We start from the raw sequence: 27,160 nt of genomic DNA, 5'->3' as shown, positions 1-27,160 counted from the left end.
AAAGTGGATAACTTCACATTTATCCACATTAAATTGCATCTGCCATGAGTTTGCCCACTCACCCAACCTATCCAAGTCACCCTGCATCCTCTTAGCATCCTCCTCACTGCTAACACTGCCACCCAGCTTCGTGTCATCCGCAAACTTGGAGATGCTGCATTTAATTCCCTCATCCAAGTCATTAATATATATTGTAAACAACTGGGGTCCCAGCACTGAGCCTTGCGGTACCCCACTAGTCACCGCCTGCCATTCTGAAAAGGTCCCGTTTATTCCCACTCTTTGCTTCCTGTCTGCTAACCAATTCTCCACCCACACCAATACCTTACCCCCAATACCGTGTGCTTTAAGTTTGCACACTAATCTCCTATGTGGGACCTTGTCAAAAGCCTTTTGAAAATCCAAATATACCACATCCACTGGTTCTCCCCTATCCACTCTACTAGTTACATCCTCAAAAAATTCTATGAGATTCGTCAGACATGATTTTCCTTTCACAAATCCATGCTGACTTTGTCCGATCATTTCACCGCTTTCCAAATGTGCTGTTATCACATCCTTGATAACTGACTCCAGCAGTTTCCCCACCACCGACGTTAGGCTAACCGGCCTATAATTCCCCGGTTTCTCTCTCCCTCCTTTTTTAAAAAGTGGGGTTACATTAGCCACCCTCCAATCCTCAGGAACTAGTCCAGAATCTAACGAGTTTTGAAAAATTATCACTAATGCATCCACTATTTCTTGGGCCACTTCCTTAAGCACTCTGGGATGCAGACCATCTGGCCCTGGGGATTTATCTGCCTTCAATCCCTTCAATTTACCTAACACCACTTCCCTACTAACATGTATTTCGCTCAGTTCCTCCATCTCACTGGACCCTCTGTCCCTTACTATTTCTGGAAGATTATTTATGTCCTCCTTAGTGAAGACAGAACCAAAGTAATTATTCAATTGGTCTGCCATGTCCTTGCTCCCCATAATCAATTCACCTGTTTCTGTTTGCAGGGGACCTACATTTGTCTTTATCAGTCTTTTCCTTTTTACATATCTATAAAAGCTTTTACAGTCCGTTTTTATGTTCTCTGCCAGTTTTCTCTCATAATCTTTTTTCCCCTTCCTAATTAAGCCCTTTGTCCTCCTCTGCTGAACTCTGAATTTCTCCCAGTCCTCAGGTGAGCCACTTTCTCTGGCTAATTTGTATGCTACTTCTTTGGAATTGATACTATCCCTAATTTCTCTTGTCAGCCATGGGTGCACTACCTTCCTTGATTTATTCTTTTGCCAAACTGGGATGAACAATTGTTGTAGTTCATCCATGCAACCTTTAAATGCCTGCCATTGCATATCCACCGTCAATCCTTGAAGTGTCATTTGCCAGTCTATCTTAGCTAATTCATGTCTCATACCTTCAAAGTTACCCCTCTTTAAGTTCAGAACCTTTGTTTCTGAATTAATTATGTCACTCTCCATCTTAATGAAGAATTCCACCATATTATGGTCACTCTTACCCAAGGGGCCTCTCACGACAAGATCGCTAATTAACCCTTCCTCATTGCTCAAAACCCAGTCCAGAATAGCCTGCTCTCTCGTTGGTTCCTCGACATGTTGGTTCAAAAAACCATCCCGCATACATTCCAAGAAATCCTGTTCTACCGCACTCCTCAGTACCCTAACTGTGCAAGATCTGTCCTGGTGGATCCTACTGAAGTGCAACACCTCGCATTAAATTTCATCTGCTATCTTTCAACTCTTGCAACAGTGTATCAGTGCCTATATGGTTTACCTTTTGTGTACTAATTCAATAAAAAGATGTAAAAAGAAAGAATATCTTCCAATAACTTAGAATACCTGTCTATACCTGCAATCCACCTTTTTTTTCTTAACCAGGCCTACTTTAACAAGGTGGTTGTTCTACCCTCTGAATTACAGCTTAATGCAGTGATCTTGAAGGTGGTGGAATAAAACTATATAGAGAGTATATTCTTCCACTTTAGGAACCCACCTTTGTTTAAAATTACAGTGGACATAATGCACATATTTAATTTAGTTAAAAGGAAAATTGAGGCATTTCATCCCATCTGCTCCTGATCTTTATTAGGTTCAGAAACCCTCCTGAATAGAGTAAACAGGCTGAATATCCCTGCTCAGGACACACAAGAGACAGCAGATACTGAAATCTAGAGCATCAACAATCAGCTGGAAGAACTCAGTGGGTCAAGCAGCATCTGCGAGAGAGGAAAGGAATTGTTAGTGTTTCCTGATGTAGGGTTTCAATCCCAAAACTGAAAATTCCTGCACCCCCCCCACTCCACCCCAAATAGCTCCCACAGATGCCGTTCAATCTGCTGAGTTCCTCCAGCAGATTGCTTGTTGCTTCTGGTACTGTTATACCCTGAGAGCAATAACATTACAACAAAACTCTATTCGACAATGAATGGTAAGATGATGGAATGAACACCCTTGCAGCTACTTATCTCTTGATAAGGGTGATACCTGGAATGAGCTCAAATGAAGGAGGATAAAATCCAGCTATAGAATAGTTGAGAAATATTCGTACCACAAGTTGGCTAAAAACAGTTAATTTGATATACAGAGCAGTTTAAAAAAAAACCTTTCTTCCAACTACCAAAGAAATACAGGAGATCCCTTCCCCTTAGATATATTCATTGGTGCACTGACATGATTAGAAGTTTCTTCTGCCTGCATTGATTTTCCATTACACCTGTACATACATGTAGTTGTGCATATGTCAGTAAGCTCAGATTTGACTTTGCATAGCAGCAAAGGAATAATGTACAACGGACACCTTGATTAGATTTGTGACAAAATTCCAATAGACCAGTCAATTTTAATAAATTGCCAGAAGCTCCAAATCAAGAGAATTCCCAGGTTTATATATGTTTGTTGTTATTGATTTTAATTTCTTTTTTGGAGGTGGAGGGAAGGGGTTGGAAACATTGTAAAAATTGTATTACCTCAATAGGCCCAAAGATTAGCATTGTCGTCACTCAAGCCTGCCACAGAAGAAGCCAATACATTTTCTGATGCTACTAACAAAGTCTGTGATAGTCCAAAAGCAAATAATGGATGCTTTTTCATAAATGTTCTCCATCATCACCATGTGGCCGGAGCTTCAAACTACATCGAAACGAAGTGCAGTCACACAGCATTATGTTGACCTAGATTTGGGAAATAAGATCCTCCTTGTTGGAATTAATAGCAAATGCTGGGAGGATTCTTTGTTAAGAGACCCTTCATATTACAATGCCCTAACTGTATAAAAGAGGCATCATATGCCACAGGCAAAACTATACCCATCCCCAAAGTGTGAACAGAGTCAGCAAGTTGTACCTCTCAACTTACAACTATTAAAAACTTTATTTTGCAAATATCTGAATGTTTGAAATACTTTCAAATATTTAAAATTAAAACATACTAAAATGCATTAATGATCCAAGTTAACAATTTTTGAGATTTAATAAAATCCCTTGACAGATTAAAAACTATTTTTAAAACTAATAACCCATCTATAAAATCTTTAAAAACTTTTACTTGAATTTTTAGTTATCAATCATTTCCATTAAAATGACTATGGCTATCCGTTCTAATCTAGAAGCCAGAATACATCTCAACATTAAAATCAAGTTAAATTCAGTTCAGTGACTAGAATTTTTAAAATTTCAAAATGGTAGCCAAATAGAGAGGTTTCTTATTCATTGGAATTCTTCCATTCATAAAACTAAAAAAAAATCAACAAACATTATCGAGATTGTATAAATTCACAATCAGTAGACAAATGAAAATGTCCATGGGTTTTTATTTTATTGCTGACATACTAATGAATCCTCTATTGTTTTAAATTCAAATTATTTTCAGAGTATAATCTACAGATTTTAATGTTATTAAACAAATTGCTCAAACATCCACAACAGAATGCAATTCAGGAAGCATGTTAACTGACTGGTTTACAAAACTATCCCTTACCTAATATGCAAAATAGGTTAACAATGTGCAATGTGAAAATGCAGGTTTGACCTACATTACTGAATACCTTTGCAATGGGAGAAAGACAGGCCCTTGCAGATGTCCCTACACAACTACAAAATTCAAAATTATTAACACTTAATAATAAAAATGGTGAAAAGAGAATGACGAGAACTTTTTAATCAATATCTTTATTAATCTAAAAAGGAATCTACTTTCATTTACATTACATTTCAAAAGAACAGAAAAATACACTTATAGAGAATGTTGGAGTAATGTGTGCAATAATACTCTAAAATTGGCTTGAGGACAGTTACATGCAAATGTAGACAATGTGCAAATAAATCTATCAGAAGTTACCAAAGCATTCACTTTAAATCTTGCAAATTCTGCAATAAAGACTGCAAAATAGTTCAATGGATCCAATCCCTTCTTGGTGCATCTATCAGACACTTCAAGCATAGTTATATAATTTCGACTCCAGTTTATTATCTGCCCCTCTTTGGATTCTTATTCCAATGATGAAATAGTACTAAAGCAACCTGTTAATTAGCTAAATGTGAGTGTGAATCCAGTTTGGTTTGAAGTCTCGCTCTGTAAACTACTGTCAATATAAAATACCTGTTGCGCCAAGACAACCCCTGTGCAATACAAGGTCAACACATATCAGAGCTTTATATCATGCTAATATACTGATAATATGCTATAAGTGTAACAACTTTACACCATCCAAGTAAATGATGTCAATGCTTTTGCGTTGTGCAAAAGTTATTCTGGTGGGATTTTAAAAATATTACAGCACAGTTAATCTCCAAGACATCTGGTAGTGAAAGGATATACAATTTCAAGAAAATCTGATTTTCTCCTTGCATCCCAGAGCACACTTGTAACCCATTTCAAAGATAATAAGTTAACCACAAAATTTTCTCAACACACATTTTGGTACATAGGGGTACAGTGTAAAACTGTAGATTGCAAATCAAACCCAACGCACAAAACGTCTTTATTGCCATATCACTATCTCTTCAATGCAACTTGCTAAATGCTCAACCCCACCAGCAGCTAAAGGTGTAGTAGTTTCTTGTGTTAAATATTTTTGAACAGGACAAAAGATGTATATCAACATTGCATCATGTAAATATTGGTGCAATCTGCAAATCAAAATCTGGTTTACAAATCAGGTTAAAGCCTCTTACAACAAAGAAGCTACAAGTGACAACTGGCTTCTATGGCAAAATCATGTTTTATTAATTGTAAATCGTAACTTTTGAACTTTGCATTATTTGTCCATTTATTTCCCATGTTTAAATCAGTTTAAAGCATTTCATTTTATGTTGTTACTAATGACAAAACTGCAGAAGAAATACTGAGCTATTTTTACCCTAAAATTTTATTAAGAGAGGTTAAAAGTTTAAAGTATTCATTAATCCAAAACTAGGACAACACTTCAATATCCCATATACCATCTTGACTTTTTGAATGAACCAAGCAAGTTGTCTTGACAAACTGACTCACCCATTGAGGTATAATTTCAGTCAATGTAGAGTCAAAGGTTTTAGCAGAGAAAGATGTGCCGAGGAAAAATACACTAGTAAAAAGTCATTTGTGAAGATTACATGGTTATTCATGACTTTCTCAATGAAGCAGCAGCCTGGGTTGTACTACTACCCATGTAGTTCCAGCTTTTTTTATAATCTGTTTTTATATAACCAAATTTAAAAAAATATTCAAGTCTGTTGTAGAATCTTGCATAAAACCATAAATATGAACATCTCCTTCACTCCATTGCAACTGAAATTGACCCATGGAACAGCTGAAGAATTGTTCTGCATTAGCGTCCCTTGGCGCAGTACAACTCGCAACCCAAACTTTAACAATATTCCTCATACAGAACAATCACTTTGAAGTTAAATTATTCCTTTAGACTGAAAGTAAGCAAAGTTCATTCCAAATGCAAAAGACATTTTTGATGCACTCGAAGAATTTGCGGAAGTCTCATTTTCTATTCTCACATTATGAGTGTAGATATTGTGATGTACAATGAATAATACTATATAATCTTTAGAAGTCATTAGTTGACAGCAAATATGAGGGCAGAATATGTATTTATTTTTTATTTTCTTCGGCATGGCAAAAGAGTAATACAACAATAATGGGAGACAAATTTACATGTGTTCAGTACGCCAAATTAGCTGGAATAGTGTACACCTGGGCTGGAGACTTCAGACAGTGTGGGTGCTAGTATTGGGGTTGAGCCTGAAGAGGGAGATTGGGACAGAGACATCCCAGCAACAGTGAGCATCTGACAGGGGGAGGATTGGGAAGCAGGTCAGGTGAAGTAGAGAAGAAACAGAAGAGGGCATGTAACCATGCATTTAGTTATTTTATATAAATGTACAGACATCTTTTGCTCCTCAGAACTAGAATGGAAACAAGTCATCCTTGATTCTGTGGGTCTACTTAACAAGAATAATCATGTGTTTGTGCACTTGTGTAGGACTTGATAATTAATGCTTTAGGACTGTAATGTAGTATAAATGTTAAACTTTTGAATGACGGCTCCATTGCCACAATGCGCACGTAACTTGGATGCATTAAAAATATTATCATTCCAAGTTAGCTGAAGTTTTTTAAGAAACATTTAATTAAGCGCTGCTAAAAAATCTACCATGTCTTCCAGGATAAATAAAAGCTTTAGTTCAAGAATATAATTATAGTCAAGTAAGTTGAAACAACTCCACCATGGACAATCCCAAGCCCAGGACAGAGGACTTTGGCGAGCTCCTGTCAGCGGCCTTTGCCTCAGGGAAAGTAGAATTAAGTATACTGCGACAGTTGCAAATTCTAGCTCTTTTAGATTTGGAAACCTCAGCTGAATTAATATGTAGCTGTTCATCTATCTCAGCCTTTAAAGAATAATAGATTTTTTTAAAAAGGTGCTACGTAGCTTCAAGAGGACATTTGCATGGATTTCAACACAAGCATTATTCCCTGCAGCTTTTGACCAGAATCAAAACATAGTCAGAACTTAAGAAAATATCAACTATCCAATAGAGCTGAAACTAATTTACCAGACACTAAATCCTTCAAAGCACATAGAAGCTGCCAACAAATGCTGTGGCAATGATCATTTCAAAACATACAATTTCCAATACAGGTGGCATTTGAAAAAAAAAGGTAATATGTCTAGGAAAAGCATAAAATTTTCTTCCAGCAGAAAAGTATCAAATTAAATTTATCTTACTGCATTAGATTGCAATAATTAATTTCATGATATGCACAATTTGGCTGCTGAAAGACAATTCAGCACACAAACTAACATTACACATTACAATCTACTTCTCATGATCCAGCATTACATTTCCAAAAGAAGACCTGTTATGGATATCTCTAACGGTAATTTGCTGCTGCAGGCTTCCATTGTACGAAGTATCAATGTAGAAGCAAACACTGATTATGAACTACGTTTGTGCTGCTTCCAAGCTGATCTAAAATAAAGTTTCAATTGTTTCTCTCTCTCTCTCTCGCAAGTACAATATGCTACATTGCAAGTATAAAATCATATTCCTGACACTGAGCCCTCTTAGGTATACTCATTGCATTGATATATGTTAACTACAGGTTCCCTATAGTATTCCATTGAACAGAGTCCAACTCTGATTATTACATTTCAAAATATAGTGATCCTTAATGCCTTTTGAGTAGTGTAACTTATGGTGAAGTCAGCATCAATGTGGCTTTTCCACAATTTATCAGACTGAGACACATTGTGATTCCCTTTTCTTTTGGATTTGTTGTTAATCCACAAGTGTTTTTTTTACACTATATAACCCCACATCTAAAGTGTGGAGTGGAAAAATATATCCCCCCCCATATTAAATGAGCTCAACATATTGCTGATAATGAATTCACAGAATATCATATTGTCCTGTGGATGTTCTTCATTACAGCTATTGTGTACAATTTCCTTCTAGCACACACAAGAGGTCCATGTTAATTAAATGGCAGTCCAGGTCTCTCATGTTTAGTTAGTGGCGTCCAGTGAACCAGTCATTTTCATTGATGTGGAGAAGTTCATTGACAACTTCAATGAGATTGTTGTTATGTTTCTTGAGGAGTTTTGCATTTAGTTGTCTGTCACAAAATCCCATTTCAAAAAGAATATCCATCAAGTGTGCTTCAGCCTATGCAGGGGGAATGAAATTGAATGACGAGTTAAGTTAATTTTTCAACCTATTCAGTTCCTTGAGATCAATCTTTATCATGAGCATTCAGCATGAGATGACCTTCCTTTAACTGCATTTCCAATCAACTTAAATATAAGCTCTCTAAACTAGTTGACACTTATTTTCACTGTTGGAGGAACTCATCAGGTCAAGTAGCAAATGTAGCTCTGGTTCCTCCAACAGTCTGTTTTTGGTGCAGATTCCCTAAACCAATGAGTGTCGACTTTCTTGTCTTGCAATTAACTAATTGCACAATTTTCTAAAAGCCATTAATAGATTGTTATTTAGATTCAAGTTGTTTATGTCTATTGATTCATTCTCTGCTGGCAGTAATCTCAATAGCAATGTTTTACACTGATTCCAAACTTCAGTTCCATTAAATTCACAAGTGAAGCTACTATCGTGTAATTAGTGGTACCAACTGGGGTTGAATTTCTAAGCAATCATCTGATTAAGACCCAGCTGGTGGCGTAGTGGCATCAGTGCCGGACTTCGGGATGGAAGGTCATGAGTTCGAATCCAGCCGGCTCTCCTGCACGCTTTCCATCCGTGCTGGGTTACAAGCTGGTGATCTCACCCGGCAGAAGGCATGGCAAACCACTGCTGTAACTTGCCTCGTATGCGGTTCCCCACTACGTCAGAGAGGCGTGCAGTACCTTTCCTTTACAGTCTGATTAAATGTTTTTTTAAAGTAATGTTGGCCAGGCTTTAAATATATTCTTACTTAACCCATTTACAAATCATTAAATTTTACTTTTTCTATTGTAACCTATCATTTATCTGTAATTCAATCTTCCTGACAAAAATAATTTTAAAAACACTAATATCTTTCAATAAAAACAAAATCATGAGACTTGGTCTTCCAGCTTTTATTCTTTCCATCATTTTATAATTAATGAGCAGGCCATTCATCCCATTGGGTTCAAGTCAGCAATCCCATTAGTCCCATTCCTCGTTTCCTCACCTTGCCATGCCGCTCCACCACGCTCATCAACTTTCCTCAGATTTTTTGCCTATAACCTAAACTAAGAGTATGACTATCAGCACATCTCTGGGATATGGGAGAAAAGATGAGTACCCGAGGAAACTTATATGGGTCACAAAGTAAACAGGCCCTCAAAGCGGACAAAAGCCAAGGTCTGGATTGAACTCAAGTCCTTGCTGGTGTTGGGTTGAGAGAAAATAATGGTCTGGAAATAAGATCATTAACCACAGTTAATATCAAGGATACATGACTGAAAATATACTTACCAAAGTGCAGTAATAACTATGTTACACTTCTGACACAGTCAAGAATCAAATTACATTATAAGACTATAAGGCATAGGAGTAAATTAGGCCAGTCGGCCCATCGAATCTATTCTGCCATTCCATCATGGCTGATTTATTATCCCTCTCAACTCCATTCTCCTGTCTTCTTCCTGTAATCTTTGACACCCTGGCTAATCAAGAACCTATCAACCTCTGCTTTAAATATACTCAAATGACTTAACCTCCACAGCCGTCCATGGCAAAGAATACCACAGATTCACCACCCTCTACCTAAAGAAATTACTCTGTTCTAAATGGACATCCCTCTATTCTGAGGGTGTGCCCTCTGGTCCTAGACTCACTCACTGTAGGAAACATCCATATCCACTCTATCCAGGCTTTTAATATTTGGTAGGTTTCAATTAGATCCCTCCCTCCCATTCTTCTACCTCCAGTGAGTACAGGCCCAGAGACATCAAGCGCTCCTCATATGTTAACCCTTTCATCCCTGGGGTCATTCTTGTGGACCTCCTCTGAACCCTCTTCAATGTCAGCACATCTTTACTTAGATTAAGGGCCCAAAACTGCACACAATACTTCAAGAGCATTCTGATCAATGCCATTTAAAGCCTTAGCATGACATTCTTGTTCTTATATTTTAGTTCTCCTGAAATGAATGCTAACATTGCCATTGCCTTCCTCATCACCAACTCAACCTGCAAGCTAACCGAGGGAATCCTGCACAAGGACTCAAGTCCCTTTGCAACTCTGATTTTAAATTTTCTCCCCATTTAGAAAGTAGTCTACACCTTTATTCGTTCTACCAAAGTGCATGCCCATACACTTCCCTACTACATATTCCATCTGCCATTTCCTTGCCCATTGTCCCAATCTGTCCAAGTCCTTCCGCTGACTGCCTGCTTTCTCAACACATCCCGCCCCTCCACCTATCTTCAAATCGTCTGCAAACTTGGCCACAAAGGCATCAATTCCATCTTCCAATTGTTGACATATAACATGAAAGGAAGCGGTCCCAATACCAATCCCTGTAGAACACTACTAGTCACCAGCAGCCAACCAGAAAAGGTCCCCTTTATTCCCACTCTTCACTTCCTGCCAGTCAGCCAATTTTCTATCTATGCTAGTGTCTTTCACATAATATCACAGGCTCTTATCCTGTTAAACAGCCTCATGTGTGGCACCTTGTTAGAGGGAAACAGCGTCCTCTGATTCTACTTTGTCTATCCCGCTTGTTATTTCCTCAAAGAATTCCAGATTTGTCAGGCAAGATTTCCCCTTTAAGGAAACCATGCTGACTTTGGCCAACTTTAGCATGTGCCTCCAAGTACTCAGAAACCTCATGCTTAATAGTGGACTTCTAGACCACTGAAGCCCAGATAACTGGCCTATGATTTCCCTTCTTCTGCCTCCCTCCCTCTTAAATAGTGGAGTAACCTATGTAATTTTCCAGTCTTCTGGAGCCATTCCAGAATCTAGTGATTCTTGAAAGATCACTTCTAATGCCTCCACAATCTTTTCAGCTACCTCTTTCAGAACCCTGGGATGTAGTCCATCTGGTAGAGACAACTTATCTATCTTCACTTAGTTCTAAACTAAATGAACTCGCGTTTGCTTTTATGCTCTCATTGATTCCCCTTGTCAATCACAGTTGCATCATTCTCCCTTAAGAATACTTCTCCATCCTTGGGATGCATCTATTCAGCAACTCCAAATTCCCCTCCAACCTGACATAGGAGTAGAATTAGGCCATTTGGTACATTGAGTCTTCTCAGCACTCCATTAGGGCTGATTTATTTTCTCTCTCAACCCCATTCTCCTGCACTCTCCCCATAAACTTTGATGTGCTTACTAATCAAGAACCTATCAACCTCCGCTTAAAATATACCCAATGACTTGGTCTCCAGAGTCATCTGGATTCCAGAGACTCACTGCCATTTGACACTGATGTCCATTTGGAGACTTGTTCAAATTTAGTCATGATGATATGATTCCATTCTTCAAAATTTGTAGATAAAATTCATAAAACACAATTTTAAACACCAAAGCACAGAACACAGGTATCTAAAAAAAAAAAAATCCTCAATAAAATTTTAGAGCCATTCACCAAACAGCATACAAGTGGAATTGATACTGTTCTAACTAAGCAATTTTTGGAGAGGACAATATCAAATGCAAGTACATTCTGCCTGTTCATGCCCAGTCACTACGTTTGTAATCTTCTTTTGAATATATTCTTCTGTTAGAAATGTATGTTAAAAGATTAGCTTTATTTGTCACAAGTACATTGAAATGTGCCATTTGCGTCAAATCAGCAAGGATTGCGCCAGGAGCAGCCTGTAAGTGCACCGCGCTTCTGATGCCAACATAGCACCCTCATAACTTACTAACCCCTAATCGTACATCTGTGGAATGTGGGAGGAAACCCAACAGTCATGGGGAAAACATGCAAACTCCTTACAGACAGTGGTGGGAGTTGAGGCCGGTTGATGATCACAGGCGCTTCAAGAGCGATTGTGGTAACTACTACACTTCCACATTACCCCACATTAGAGAATGGAAGCAATTTCAGAATTATTTCTGGCAAAATAATACAAAACATTAAAGACTTTGTTAATCCTGTGTCGTATTTGGTTGTTAGGAATACATCTCCAACTTAAGCACAAACCTGTTGCTGTCATACATCTGCAAAATATTTTCCCCCATTCTTACCCAGGAGCACCATCATCTGACTAACAGAAAACTTGCAACGGACTTCTGCGCTTCTGCTAATAGCAGGTGACTACTATCGTCTGCAACAAAAGTTAAACTAATTCTATAAATGGAACTCTTTAGTCACAATATGCCTATTTCCTCAAGGGCACATTTAGAATTAACATCTATAAGATGATAAATTGTGCATTTGCTCATAAAATTATCAAGCCACAATGCATTGCATTAATACACTATTCATAACCAATGGAAAATTCCAATCCAACTTTGAATATTAGTTATTGAAATGTTGATCATCACGCCAGAATTGAACTTTTCAACAGTGGAAAAAAGAAACAAAAAGGGGTTTCGGGTAGTGTAGAAAAAACCCAGAAACAATTCACTTCTACGGTTTTTATATATATTTTGCAAATACAAAGCAAGAGAAAATACTACATCCAACATAAACCTAAAGTTATTTCAGAACTCCAATTTCTATTAATTACCAATATAACCACATTAATGACATAATACTTACATTGGTCATTAAGACAATGAAGTCTTGTGAACATTCTGAATTGTGCAAAAGCACAAGTGCTCAAATGATTTCATTAAAGAATATTAAATATATACCTGTACCACACTGGTGTCCCCTGCAAAAAGAGCTTTATAGGCAGAAGCCGCCACAGACAGGGCTCCCTTCACTAGCTCACCAGCAATGCCACTATGGGGTCTATAACAGAAATCAAAAATTATAGAAAACAGACTTGAGTTTGTAAAAAAATTCCAATTTGAATTACTAACAAAAATTTAAGATGGGGTAATTTTTTTTAAAAAGGCTCCCTTTTTCCACACAACTTTACGTTTTCCCTGGAAAATATTGATTTGTTGCAGACATACAGATACCTAGACTCTAGTCACCATCTGGCTTCCCTCCAACTAAATAGCTTTTACACATGGGAGGCCTGTCAGGAAATGCTGGGAAGATCTGAATCCAAACTTGATTTCCCCCAAGTTGCCCATGTGATAGGAGGAAACACGAGTTTGACATATTAACTGAAAGTTGGCTGGACTATGTTTGAAAGCATTTGAGGCAAGAATAACAGCGAGCAACATTTCTGTTGCTACACATAGTGGAATTTGGATCTCTGGCATAAAAGTTATCAATAAAAACATACATACGCACTACATTGAACAACTCAACTCCACTAAAATCAGGTAGCAGGGCCTAGTGTTCTTTGACAGAAGCAAACATTGGTTTAAGTATGGACAACAGCATTAAAGCAGGTCCATTGCATTTTTCTGCGACCATGGACCCGTTGTTCTAACATTTCATAGGGCTCAAACCACAGGACATGAGCCACGGAGTTGAAAATGTGTTGCCAACAAATATTGGGTTGGGGTTGATGCTCTTAGGCCCAATTGAAGGGAAGGAGATGGAGAGATGTTCATTTGGCTGATTAAGTCTTCAGGGGCCACGGACTATTGGTGGAGGGGATAGTAGAGGAAAAAACAGCCTCGAGGGTTTTTGTAATGGTGGAGGTGGAGAGGGAAGAGAGGAACAAATTGTGCATTCATCATTGGTGATCAAGAGTAGGGTGTGAGTCAGAATTGATGGTCTGAATATGCAGCAAAAGGGCTGCGAAAATCACAAGGTCAGACTGACACCAAAGTAAATGGACAACTTTCATGCGTGCCCCTTCAATGCAGCATTAATAAAATACGAGTATTTTTAACTCTAGCAGGGGTTCCCAACCTTTTTTTTTCAAAAAAACGCCACGGACCTCTACCATTAACCAAGAGGTCCATAAACCCCTGTTGTAGAGTAACCATTAGTGAATAGGCACATTCAGAACAACACTATTCAATATTCTGTACAATGTTCCAAAAGTACATGGTTAAATTTTAGCCATAAAATCACAACAAAAGTAAAGCTTATTAAGTAATTTTGGATTCAATTGTATAAATCATACTTCTCCATAACCACAAAATGAATGAATCCAATTTATAAGCCACGGTATGATTAACAGAAAACATACAAAACAGATAGTGTTGTCACCTTAAATGTGGGCACTGAAGTTGATTATTCATTGTTCTGGGTACTTCTGCACATTCCACTTCAAAAGCTGTGGACACTGAGAACAAACAGCACAACAGTTATCTTAAAATATGATGATTTAAAGCCAGAAAAAGGTGCAGTTTCAACTAAGCATATTTTTCTTTTTGATTGAAAGTGCCTGAATTGAATGACTCATCAACGTAACGTGCTAGGCACAAGTTAAATCGGAAATGTACAAGTGCTGGATCTGGAACTAATGATTGGTCAGTGGATAAGTTAAAGATATCTTAAAATCAGAGTACTTTCACCATTTTCAGAGGAAAAACTTTACCAGGTATTTCAGGCATTAAACTACGTACAAAGTGACATTGGGGTGTTAAATTGAAACACTGACCAAGCCTACATTTACTTCCAGATGGTAACACTTAAGGGTTGATACACAGATGTTAAATTCCCTGATAGATGCCAGGGAGGAGGAGAAGATGGCAGTGCAACGCAGTGCGCGCGGCCTCTCCGGTGATGAATATCTGTAATCTGTCAAGTAGGAGGCCGTGCACAATTCTGATTTGGTGGAGGCAGATGTGAGAGCATGGAGGAACATCTGGTGAAACTTCTGAAATGCCTGCTTCGCTGCCATTGTGTGATCCGAAATCTCCGGAGGGGAAGGCCCCGAATCCTCGGCTATGCCTATTGCTTGGCGGCTGGATCAGAGTCGGACTGTGGTCGGGTGCTTCCAGGATGCTGCATCGGCAAGTTTGCGGCGCTGGAAGCTCATGGCAGGGAGAGTTTTTCTTCCTTCTACCATCTGCGTGAGATGTTGGGGCTATCGGGACTTCGAGACTTTTTTTTAAACTGTGCCCATGGTCTGCTCTTTATCAAATTACAGTATTGCTTTGCACTGTTGTAACTATGTTATAATTATGTGGTTTTTGTCAGTTTTAGTCTTGGTCTGTCTTGTGCTTTTGTGATATCATACCGGAGGAACATTGTATCATTTTTTAATGCACGCATTTCTAAATGACAATAAACGAGGACTGAGTGTCCTCATAATCTAATCTAATGTATTTTGGTGATGAACATTTAGTGCAAGGTCTTTTCCAAACAGGAATAAGCCAAAATTTTAAGAGATAATAAAGACATATTGTCCTTACTGCTTCACTTACTTCAATTGCTTAGAATACATTTCAAACCATTCATCAAGTTGTCAGAAACACTCTAGTAACACCTCTTATGAAAGTTTCTCCTAAAACTAACAAGGGCAGCAACACTTGCTTTACCGAAGATAACATTTTTTTTTTTTTTTTTTTAAAAAGGAGTCATAAGAACAGAAGAAAAAGAAACAGGAGCAATTCATATAATCCTCTTAAGTCTCCTTCACCATTCAAAAATTCATAACTCATTTAGTGGCTAGTCTAATTTGCCATATATCATAAATCCTCAGATGTTAAAAATTCTACCAAGTCTTGAAAGCACTTAATAACCAAGCAGTCTGAAACAACATACAACCTTCATTACATTTCCAAATGCCTGACCATTATTATGAAACTATAGCCCTTAGTCCTATATTTTCCAGCTCAAGGATGCATCCTCTCAGCACGTACCGTCAATCCCTTACAATATAATAATTACTCGTTCTTCTAAACCAGGGGTTCCCAACCTTTTTTATGCCATGGGTCAATATCATAGCAAGGGGCCATGGCTTGCAGATAGGGAACCCCTATTCTAAACACAAGCATAGAAGAATCTTACTCACTATCACTTCCTCATCCAAAGAAACAATTTAGTGCACTGACTGGAAGGCAAATTTAAGGTATGGGTACCTAAAGTCAGACACACACACACACACAATTCAGATTTTACCACAATTGCACAATCTCAGCAAATATTACTTATTTTTGTATTTCAATATCCTTGAAAAGATGACACACATTTATCATTCTCTTGCCTCCTAAAAAAGTACTACTTGGCCATGAGCATCTCAATCTGCAAAAGGAATGGCACAACATTCCTGCAATGGCTGGCATAGCTCTGTTCAGCATTATTACTGAGGACGAAACGTGTTATGGACTCCGCTTCCTATGTGGGTACAAGGTATCACACCTCCTGTGTCTCCTCTAACAGGACCTAGTTTCATGAATCCCTCAAGTATATTATGTGATGGGCCAGCTGCCTTCACATTTACAGTGCAAGGATATGCATGATGACTGTATATATATACTGCATCTAATCAAACCTCAAAACATAAGGGGTCTCTTGTCTTAGCACCTCTAGACATGTTCATACAATTGTCATTTGCAATTAGGAGTAAAACTGCAGGTTAAAATGAAACATTCAAGCAGGTCTTCATTACTAGTACAGAACTCAGTGCTTGTTTTTACATTTCCATCAAAATAATTTTAACTTGTATTTAAAATTTCCATCATTCATTTTTTATTACTGTAATAACATCAACAAATTTACTACATCAAAATCAGGTTTAATATCACCGGCATACATTGTGATAGTACAATGAAACATGATAAATATAGAGAAAAAAAGAATGACAGTAAGTATATACATTAAATAGTTGAATTAAGAACAGTAGTGCAAAACCACAAATGATTTTATGAAATGAGGTAGTGTTCATGGATTCAATATATCCATTTAAGAAGTGGATGGCAGAGGGGAAGAAACTGTTCCTGAATCGCTGAGTGTGTGCCTTCAAGCTTCTGTACCCTTCCATTCAGGATGGAAGGTAACAATGAGAAGAGGGCATGTCCTGAGTGATAGGGTCCTTAATTTCAGCCACTGTCATTCCTTGAAGATGTCTTGGATACTATGGAGGCTAATACTCATGATGGAGCTGACTAATTTTACAACTTTTTGTAGCTTCTTTTGCTCCTGTGCAGTAGCCCCTACCCCCCCATAGCAGACAGTGATGCAGCTAGTCAGAATGCTCCATGGTACATTTGTAAAAGCTTGAGCGTTTAGATGACAAATCAAATCTCCTCAGCTCTTGATGAAATATAGTTGCTGTCTTACCTTCTTTATAGCTGCATCAATGTGTTGGAACCAGGTTAGATCCTCAGAGATCTTGAGACCCAGGAACTTGAAACTGCTCACTCTCTCCACTTCTGATCCCTCCATGAGGATTGGTTTGTGTTCCCCTGTCCTACTCTTCCTGAAGTCCACTATCAGCTCTTTAGTCTTACTGACATTGAGTACAAGGTTGTTCCTGCATCACCATTCAACTAGCTGGTATATCTTGCTCCTGTATGCCCTCTCGTCTCCATCTGAGATTCTGCCAACAATGGTTGTATCATCAGCAAATATATAGATGGCACTTGAGCTGTGCCTATCCACACAGTCACGGGTATGAAGAGAGTAGAGCAATGGTCTAAGCACACACCCGAGATGCACCAGTGTTGATTCTCAGCGAGGAGGAGATTTATTATCAATCTGCACAGATTGTGGTCTTGCGGTTTGGAAATCGAGGATCCAATTGCAGAGGGAGGTCATAACAACTTTTCTAAATCAATAGTACACTCAGTACTATTCAACAAACTTCAAAACCTGGGCCTCTGTACCTTCCCCTGCAACTGGATCCTTGACTTCCTCAATGGGAGCCCACATAACATCTCCACCCTGCTAACAATCAACATCGGCGCACCTCAAGAATGCATGTTTAGCTCACTGCTCTACTCTCTCTGTGCATATGCTCCACTCATGACTGTGTGGCTAGGCACAGCTCAAATGCCATTTGTAAATTCGCTGATGACACAACTGTTGTTGACAGGATCTCAGATGGTGATGAGGAAGCGTACAGGAGTGAAATACATCAGCTGGTTGAGTGGTGTCACAACAACAACTACTTTGCATTCAACATCAGTAAAACTAAGGAATTGATTGTGGACCTCAGGAAGGGGATGTAGGGAGAACACACACTGGTCCTCATTGAGGGGTCAGCAGTGGAAAGGGTGACAAGCTCCAAGTTTCTGGGCATCAACATTTCTGAGGATCTATCCTAAGCCCAACATATTGATGCAATCACGAAGAAGGAATGCCAACAGCTATACTGTTGCACAACAATAAATTTCACATCAGTGATAATATATCTGATTCTGAAACTGAAAACTTGAAGGAAAAATATCCAAGAGGATATGGGCCAACAAAACATTGGAGACATTCTTGCAGCAGAAAATGTATTGTTAAATAATGATGATATACATTACCATTTCTTTGTTGATGAACAGTTGAACTAACTGGTGGATTCTCTACCTCAGGCATTTCCAGCACATCAGAGTGAACCTCGCTTGAATTTAAAGTTCCAGCATCATTCCTTCAATAGCAGAACAATTATACAGAATTATTTTCTGTTGTCCAGTGACTTTCCTTCACCAGAAAACAAATTAATTTATTAATTAATTTATTATGGTTAAAGGCCTCAACAAACACTGGGGGCTGAAGGTCCTGACAATCTTAATGACAGGGCCCACCTTAACAAAGAAAGCAATGCTCACTGTCAGACAGTTTGCCTTTCCTGCTTAGAAAATTAAGGCTACGTCTACACTACGCTGGATAATTTTGAAAACACCAGTTTCGAGTAAAAACGACAGGCGTCCACACTAAACGTTTTTCAAAATATCTCTGTCCACATTAGGCGGATATTTGGGCGAATTTCCTCCTACTGGGCATGCGCAGGACACACAGAAAACAAGCGAAGAGGAAACGGTAGACTTGGTGCGCGTTTGTCCAGTTACAGAGTAGAAAATCTTTAAAGGAATTGCTCTTGGCTCTCGCGCAGGACTTAAAACTAAAAAAAACAAATACTGGAGCATATGGAGGCAACCGACAGCGAGTTCACGGAAAGTATGACCCGGCTGACGACGAACATTGAGAAACTGACTAACTCTGTTGTATTAATAAAGCACCTTGTGAAATGTATAAAACATGTCTGCATCAGTGTTATCTTGTATTTCCATACAATGTTACATTAGGCTGTTACACATCTATTGTCAGAGAAGTACTTGCATAAATAGGTAAACCACCTTCATACAAGCAAGGACAGAAAACACAGCAAAGTGAGTATACTTATTTATTCAGTAAGATATGGGTCAAAGTATTTGGTGAGTACATTTCTAACTCTTCTGGCTTCAGTCTCGTTGCCGTCTGTTCTGAAATTGTTAGGTTATGTGGGGGATTGCGTTCAAGAAAACAATGAAATGCTGCGCTGCGGCAATCTGTTCCGGCACGTCATGACAGCGTTTTTAAATAGTCAAAAAAGCTCCCTTTACAATTTAACTCTCATGCCGTTCACACCGACTGCACGTTATAACAGCCGTACGGCAGTGCTTGCGCAGTACCAAGCAGAAGCAAAAAAATCATTGTTGTTGTAGTGTTGTCATGACAGCATTTTTAAATCTCTCCTTTTACTCCGTACGCACTACAAAGGATATTAGGCGTTTTCAGATTTATTCACTCTGGAGACCGTTTCTGAAAATCTCCGTTTTTGGGGGATGAAAACGCCGCTTTAGTGTGGACGGAGGGTCAAGACGTAGAGAAAAAACTTCGTTTTCAAAATTATCCAGCGTAGTGTGGACGTAGGCTAAGTGCAATGAACAGGTGCAGCAGGAAGGTGCTAAAGACTGCTTCTGTCACTAATCCCCCACTGAAAACTTTAGATTTGCCCCAAGATTCAACTCATAAGCCACTGAAAACCATTGGTATTCCTTTCAGAGGTTGGGGCTGGAGGTGCATAAGTCACAAGTCCAACTGAGAGCATAGAATTGCCAAAGGGGCAAAGAGATAGATGGTGGTGATTGGGGAGTGGGGAAATAAATGGGAAAGCGAGAGAAAGGAGATGCACTCCAAAATTTTGTAAGGAATTGGAATCAACACCAACATTACAATTGGAGATAATGATAAAGGACCCACTACCAGGTCTCAGACAACTGAGTGATCAAGGACTCACTTGGACACCTGTGAAGTTTCAGTGATGGGCTGCTGGATGGGAACCGGTTTGTGCTGAAGTTTGTAATTAACTTACTGGCAGGTATCTTAGCCTAGCCTCATTCAATTCAAACCAGTTTTTGGGGAGGTTCTCATTCTTCTTCCACAAGGACAAATCACTAAATCAGCTGTTTTTATTATTTCTCTGCCATTGCTCTGGCTCACAAATAATATCTCCTGTCTCAGAGTGTGACTTGTACTATTTGTTAATCTTTTGCTTTTTACAGATCTGTAGAAACATTAACCATTTTTCAAGTGTGCATATTCTACTTTCCCTTTCCTTATCAATTTCCAGGTTCCCTTTAATGAAGTTCATAATTTCCTTACCCTCAGGCTTATTGTCCTATTGACAATATTATAAACCTTTTTCTTTGATCGAATACTAACTGGACTTCCCTTATTAGCCATGCCTATATCATTTATCGATTGAGGGTTTTGTGCCTTAAGATACGCATAGATTTGCTGCAAACGATGAATTAATTCTTCAATTCATTGCTCCTTTACTACCATACCTCTTAAATACAGTATTCCAATCTATCAGTCAGTTCACACTTTATACCTACAACTAGAATTAAAGCTGTTTTCAGATTGAACAGAACATTGATATAACATTCTATGATGCTTTATGTATTCTTCCCTACAGACCCCTTAAAGGCCAGTTTAAGTAATCTCTTTTCATTGCATATTACTAGATCAAAATTAGCCTGTTTGCTCACTTGTTCCTCAAAATACTGATCTAGAAAAACATCTCGTGCAATTCATGAAATGACTTGATTATACTTTCTGCCCTTACTGTTTATAAGCTCCACATAAACTGATTCTACTTCTGGACTTTGAGCTGAGATTCCCACCACCTACTGCTATTATCACATCCTTGGTTATCAGAGCTATTCTGCCTCCTCTTCAATTTTGCCCATCATTTTGGATTAACTATCCTGGAATATTTAATTCCCAACCTTGAATGCTTTGCTATCTCATCTCTGTGTTGGCTATTAAGGCTGATTTATACTTCTCTGTCAAATCGACGCCGTAGGTACGGCGTCACCGCAAACCCTACGCAGAGCCTACGCGAATCCCTACGCCGTAGCCTGACGCGCACCTCTCCCAAAATGTAACTACGCGTCGCGGCAACGCAGACTGCAACAACTGTGTTTGGTCCGCTTGGTAGCATCACATTTCCTCCTACGCTGCAATAGCTTCCCATTGGGTGACTGAAGGGCAGGGAAGGAACTCTGGCTGCAATGCTTTCCATAAAGCTTTACAGACCTCCGAAATTATGGAGGACACATTTCGCTTTTACGAAAAAAGATGCTCGCTTTAAACTTGTTTACCACGAGAAAGACTACCATGACCATGCAGCCTTGCACGGGCAGTTGTGCCTGAATTGCAGAACGATGCAGACACACCAATGCAGAAGTATAAATGCTCACAACGCGCGTAGGCCACTTGCGTAGGTTACGGCTTCCATTTGACGCAGAAGTATAAATCAGCCTTTAGAGTGTACCCATTTTTATGGGCACCATTAATACATTGTTGTGAATAATTGTGTACAATCAGTCTTTTTTCAACCTCTATACTCTGAATTTTAACTTTAATTGAGGCATATTCCTGTATTTATGATCTATCCCTTCCTGGCAGACTTTTATTATTATTCCTCAGGATTAAAAGAGAAAATTGTCCCAGAGCAATTTGAGCCACATGATCAACTTCTAATATTAATTTCACTCAAGTGGAAAGAAGAGCCTCGGCCCAAAACATCAGCTGTTTATTCCCCTCCATATAGATGCTACCTGGCTCGTTGAGTTCTTCCAGCATTTTGTGTGTGTTACCTTTGTTCGTGCAATGGAACAGACACCACTTCTGGTTTAAGGGGCTCCATTTCCAATGTCTGAGATATACAAAATATATCATTAATGTTATGCAACTGAGACTTGTTTTCACTGACAGCGTTTTCATTCTCAGAGACGTCAGCATCGGATACCACTTCTACCTCCTCCTCCTCTTCTTCTTCTTCTTCTTCTTCTGGCTGGGAAAGCGCAGAGCTATACATTGAGTCTCCTAGAGGACGACTTGTATCAAAACATTCAGGTAAGATGATAATGTAGTCCTCAGAACAGTCAGAAGACCCCTGACTTTCTACTTCACACTTTTCTTCTTCAAAGCATTCACTATCATCAGCTGCATCAGATTCACTGTTATCTAAGGGCCAAAAGCAAATAATCATGAATTCACTGGGAATCATATTATCATTCTCAAATTACATTTAAAAGTGAACACAAAGGAAATCAATGATACAGATTCTTTACAAAATATTGTTCAGTTATTTGATTGTACAGATCAATTATAATCGGACAACAGGAAGATATTTAGACAACAGTGTACAGTATTGATCTCCTTAAGTGGTTCAGACAAGATTTACTAAACTAATACGTGGAATTGCCAGGTCATCTTATGTAGGAAGGGTTGAATAGGCTAGCCCTGTATCCTCTCAAATTTAGAAGAGTGAAAAGGCAACAAGATTAATGTATACAAAATCCTGAGGGGTCTTGGTGAGCTAGATATGAAGAGAATGCATCCTTGAGGGAGAATTAAGAACTACCCATTGGGGAGGCCTGCGTTGGGCATTTTCATGCCTTACAAGACAGATTAAAGATTACCCATTAAAGACAGTTAAAGCATTATTTTCCTCTATGAAGATCACAAAACTTCATCAATCTTGCTTCAAAAAGCAGTGGAAACAGAAACAGAAGCTTTGAATATTTAAAAGTGGGGATAAATAAGATATTTAGCAAACAAAGGGCTAGAACTTTATTACTGGTAGTGTGACGAAAAACCAAGTTATCAGAAGATTGATGCTGATGAGAGAGATAAAACAGACAAAGAGAGAAGCGTTCAAAATGTTAATGAGAGAAGAGAGATTAACGAAAAGAGACACAGTTCTGAGTATTGACAGACCAGTTGCTTTGAACCTGAACTGTTTGAAGTTTGATGGACAGGCGATACCCCAGCAAGGGGATAAAAGGAACAGGTTCACTAAGGCACGACAGACACCACGAGATCACGAGATAACGAGACCCTGGAAGTGCGGTGTGCCCCCCACAAGTTGGTGGGAGTTTGGAGGTCTGGTCGCAGGACCGACCATAGACGCACAGGGTGAAAAGGTACGATCGGCGGGAACCTGGTGTGTGTGTCCGCCCTTGCCTGGGTGCCGGGTTCACCGCGGAAGAACGATCGTATCCGGAATGGAGGGGTCACAGTCGGTGACCTCTGAAGACATTAAAAGGGCTCGCCCAAAAGCTAACTGCGGGGAACATCAAAGGTCTGTTGAATCGAAATTTGCATTCGCTCTCTCTCTCCCCAACGGCACAACAGCGATTACTGCGAACTGTACTAAGCTGAACTGAACTCTGCGTCACTTGAGACTGATCATTTTACCCCTAGACTGCGATAGAGCTTGGTTGATTCCTATTACCCTAGTTCTGTGTACATGTGTGTTTTATCATTGCTAATCTGTTGCATTTATATCCTTACTATTTGAGTACTGCGTTACTTATTTCTTTAATAAAATTTTCTTAGTTCCAGTAATCCAGACTCCAACTAAGTGGTCCATTTCTGCTGGTTTGGCAACCCAGTTACGGGGTACGTAACAGTAGAAATATGACATTTACAATAATCACATATATTTCCTTCCCACCCTTGTCACACATCTGCATTAGACAATTTACAGTAACAAAAATTGGAGGCAACTGGAGTGCCTACAGAAACCTCGCAACAACATGCAAACTCCATGGATAGCACTCAAGACACAGATCAAACCTTGGTTGGTGGGGTTGTTATACAGCTGCAGCACAATCTCATGGAAATAGAGCAAAACAATAGTGAGCATAGCACCAAATATAATAAGAACACAACTAAATTTTGAAAGAACTTTTTTTTCTAATTTTGCATTGGTTTCATAGTAGATTTAAAATACAGGTCTCCACTCACTAAATGAGCTCAATCTGATGATATACCTATGCTCACCAGAACCTGTATCATGCAGCAATTAAGAAATTATGGAAATTTATAGTAGGTCTCAAGGAGTTAGTGTGACATTTTCTAATTATAAAAAGTATCCATTGTCACTCCCCCCCAATATTGTGACTGGCATTATTCAAAGTAGAAAATTGTCCTCTGTGACCAACCTTCCCCTGTAACAAATACACCTCTAGCTTTATTATTCTTCTAAAGGACTATTACCTTGCTTTTATTTTCAATGCTTTCTAAATAAATATGCTTAGTTTCTTACTGCAACATTCTAGCATGGATTAAACATAAAATCAAAATGGCATCTATTGTTGCTCCGGTTACCTTTATCCTGTGGTATCTCAGTGCAAAGTTTTGTCTGCCCTGTTGTCATAGTGATTTGGTCAGCTGTACATTCAGTGTTATTAATAGCAGAGCTGGAGATTTCTTGCATTTCCTGGCAGGTGTCTGTTCAAATATGAGAGACATTAATAACGATAATTGAGAGAAAAGGGACAATTGTGTACATATTGAGAGTACCGGAATAATGCTTTTTCTTCCTTTTTAGTTTGTCTGACAGATCATATAATGGAAATTTTTAATATCTTCAGTGTTTCCTCATTGAGTATTAAAATGCAACATGTTTATGCAGGGTTGAGAATTGTAAATGTTATTTATAAAGTGCTGAAATCTTCCTGCACCTAGTCCAAACACTGGGAAGGTCTTCCTACCCACTTTTTCTTTAAAGAAAAATCATTTCGAAGTTACAAACTTGAGTAATTCCAGAATGCTTTCATTCTCCATTGTTAACAGAATGAACTCCCCTCTATATTTAGCTTAAGTATCACGAAGTATAACTAAATGATTAGGAAGCAATTTATTAACTTATATACGAGATAATTTGGAAACCATCATTTCAGAGCAGTGAAGCAGTCCAAATCGTGCATTGAAGTACCAAAACACAAAATTATTTGAGGAAAGTTGAAGGGAGAAGGAGAGGGTGGTGGGGAGAATTTTATGAATGTCAAAACTGTAATAGTCCAGAAGGAAAGACACCATATCATGAAACTAAAATTATTATAAGAGTTTGTTTTAAAATGAAAATCCATCTGTTGATATAATTATTTTAAATTGTTTATAAATTGATAGCTTTAAATCAAACAACAACTCAAATGGAAAATAAAAGAAACTGGGATGGTGCATCAAAAAACTTTAAGTACTTATCCCATTTGGGAATATAATTCTGATACCAAATATAAAACAATAATGATTGCAAAAGGAACCACTTTTAAGTGGTTAAATAAATAGGACACCAAACTCTCCCTCCAGGGCAATTTTAGGAACTCAGCTTTCAATTTTGCAGACCACAAATTATCATACTTTCCACGGAATGGCAACATTTATGCCAGTATTGTTTCTGCTGCTAAAGTGGACTCTTATCCATTATAAATACTCACTGTCTGCTTTACCCCTGCGGCGTGGGACCAAATCAGGAGCCTCATCTAAAGCTAGAGAACGGATAACAGTCTCGCAAACAAATTGAGTCCCACTGATGTCCTCCTCTCCTTCCTCTAAATGAGGATGATCTGTTGGCAAAGAAAAGTAGAACGTGAGTCAAAAGATAGTTGACATTAATTAATAAAGACAATTTTTAAACTAGATTACTAATACATATAGAAATTGTCATTTTCAGTAAGGGTTTTCAAAAATACAATTTAAAGAAGTTGCCATAAAAAGTGATTATTAAGAATAAAGCTATTTTGTTTACTATAATTAATACTCTTCAAAGCACTGACATGATAATAAATATGCAGTGATGTCTAGCTTGATAGATTAACAGTTGCAGTAATTCATGGAATGGAACTGAATCATCTGTTGAATTTATTTTTAACTCATTCTTATGATGTTGGTGACATTTACTACCAAATGTTAATAGCCCTTAGAGTATTAAAATTCAACTACCAAGTTGCCTGGATACACACACACACACACACACACACACACACGGGATGGGGGAGGGAAATTCTCCTTTTCACAAAGAACAGTGCTTGTCTTCTTATATAATTTAACTGTAACCTATATAGTCATCATATTTTGAGTTCTTAGCCCAAAAATGACTAGATTTATTGAATTCAGTAGCTTCCCCTTTGTTCATTTTCTGTCAACACTGCATTTAAGAATAAGTTAGCAAAGGCAACCAATAGAAAAAGAATGTGAATACTCCATTTTTAAAAAATCTCCAAAATTAAAGAAAAAGTGTTTTTCTTTCTTATGCCTGCTAGCTGCAGAAATTTTGAATGCACTACAATTTCCAGTTCAGTTACTTTAATTTTTTTTAAAAATTTGAAGGAAAATTCTGACTGGTAAAAATCCAAATGGAACATTGGAGACAAATTCAAGTATTCCGACTGCAATCTTTATTGGATTAGTTTCACTGATAATCACATCATTTTTTGGGGGTCATGTTATTTTATTTAAAAGGTTTGGTAACGTAACTAGCAGAAATTCAGTGTGCTGTCCTTATGCAAATAGCTCCACATGCAAATAAGAGGAGGAAGGAATTGCTGAAAGAAATTCAACTGCAATGTTTCCCCCCCACCCACAGTTACTGTATGCAATTAACAAAACACCCTTTCCTTGAGTGACACATTGCAACAACTACTTCAGGATCATTACATGTCCCACAGGAATTTGGCTGGGCATTTCTGGACAACAGTCATACTGGCAACTTCTGCAGCAGCTCTGCACAGACCACCACTGCTATACAAATGGTGTTTTTATGGATGATCACAAGCAAACTTGGAACAATCATTTATTTATTAATACAATGTGGAGTAGGCCCTTCAAGCCACGCTGCCCCGGCAACCCCCAAAAAGCCCCATTAACCCTAACCTAATCACAGGACAATTTACAATGACCAATTATTGCCCACCCGGTA

The 27,160-nt window shown here is 38.5% G+C and overlaps 1 protein-coding gene across 3 annotated transcripts in view; it reads right to left on the bottom strand.

Moving 5' to 3' along the window:
- Positions 1–3,808: 3,808 nt before the first annotated feature.
- The window catches only part of nbr1a (NBR1 autophagy cargo receptor a), a 51,914-nt gene continuing 28,562 nt past the window's right edge, over positions 3,809–27,160 (bottom strand). For 2 of the 3 annotated variants that reach the window (XM_063037249.1, XM_063037248.1), the window contains 7 exons: positions 25,680–25,808; positions 24,568–24,690; positions 22,047–22,416; positions 18,441–18,547; positions 14,230–14,305; positions 12,804–12,903; positions 3,809–8,168 (listed from right to left, as the gene is read on the bottom strand). In XM_063037249.1, the coding sequence (XP_062893319.1) occupies positions 8,013–8,168; positions 12,804–12,903; positions 14,230–14,305; positions 18,441–18,547; positions 22,047–22,416; positions 24,568–24,690; positions 25,680–25,808 (1,061 nt within the window). In that variant the 3' untranslated portion in view covers positions 3,809–8,012. Of the gene's footprint in view, positions 8,169–8,200; positions 9,401–12,803; positions 12,904–14,229; positions 14,306–18,440; positions 18,548–22,046; positions 22,417–24,567; positions 24,691–25,679; positions 25,809–27,160 lie in introns of those variants that run through there. The other variant, XM_063037250.1, reaches the window with a different exon arrangement.

Source organism: Mobula hypostoma, chromosome X1, assembly GCF_963921235.1.
Source record: "Mobula hypostoma chromosome X1, sMobHyp1.1, whole genome shotgun sequence".
Taxonomy (NCBI): Eukaryota; Metazoa; Chordata; class Chondrichthyes; order Myliobatiformes; family Myliobatidae; genus Mobula; species Mobula hypostoma.
The sequence above is the reverse complement of the archived record's forward strand: the minus strand, read 5'-3'. Positions and strand labels throughout refer to the sequence as shown.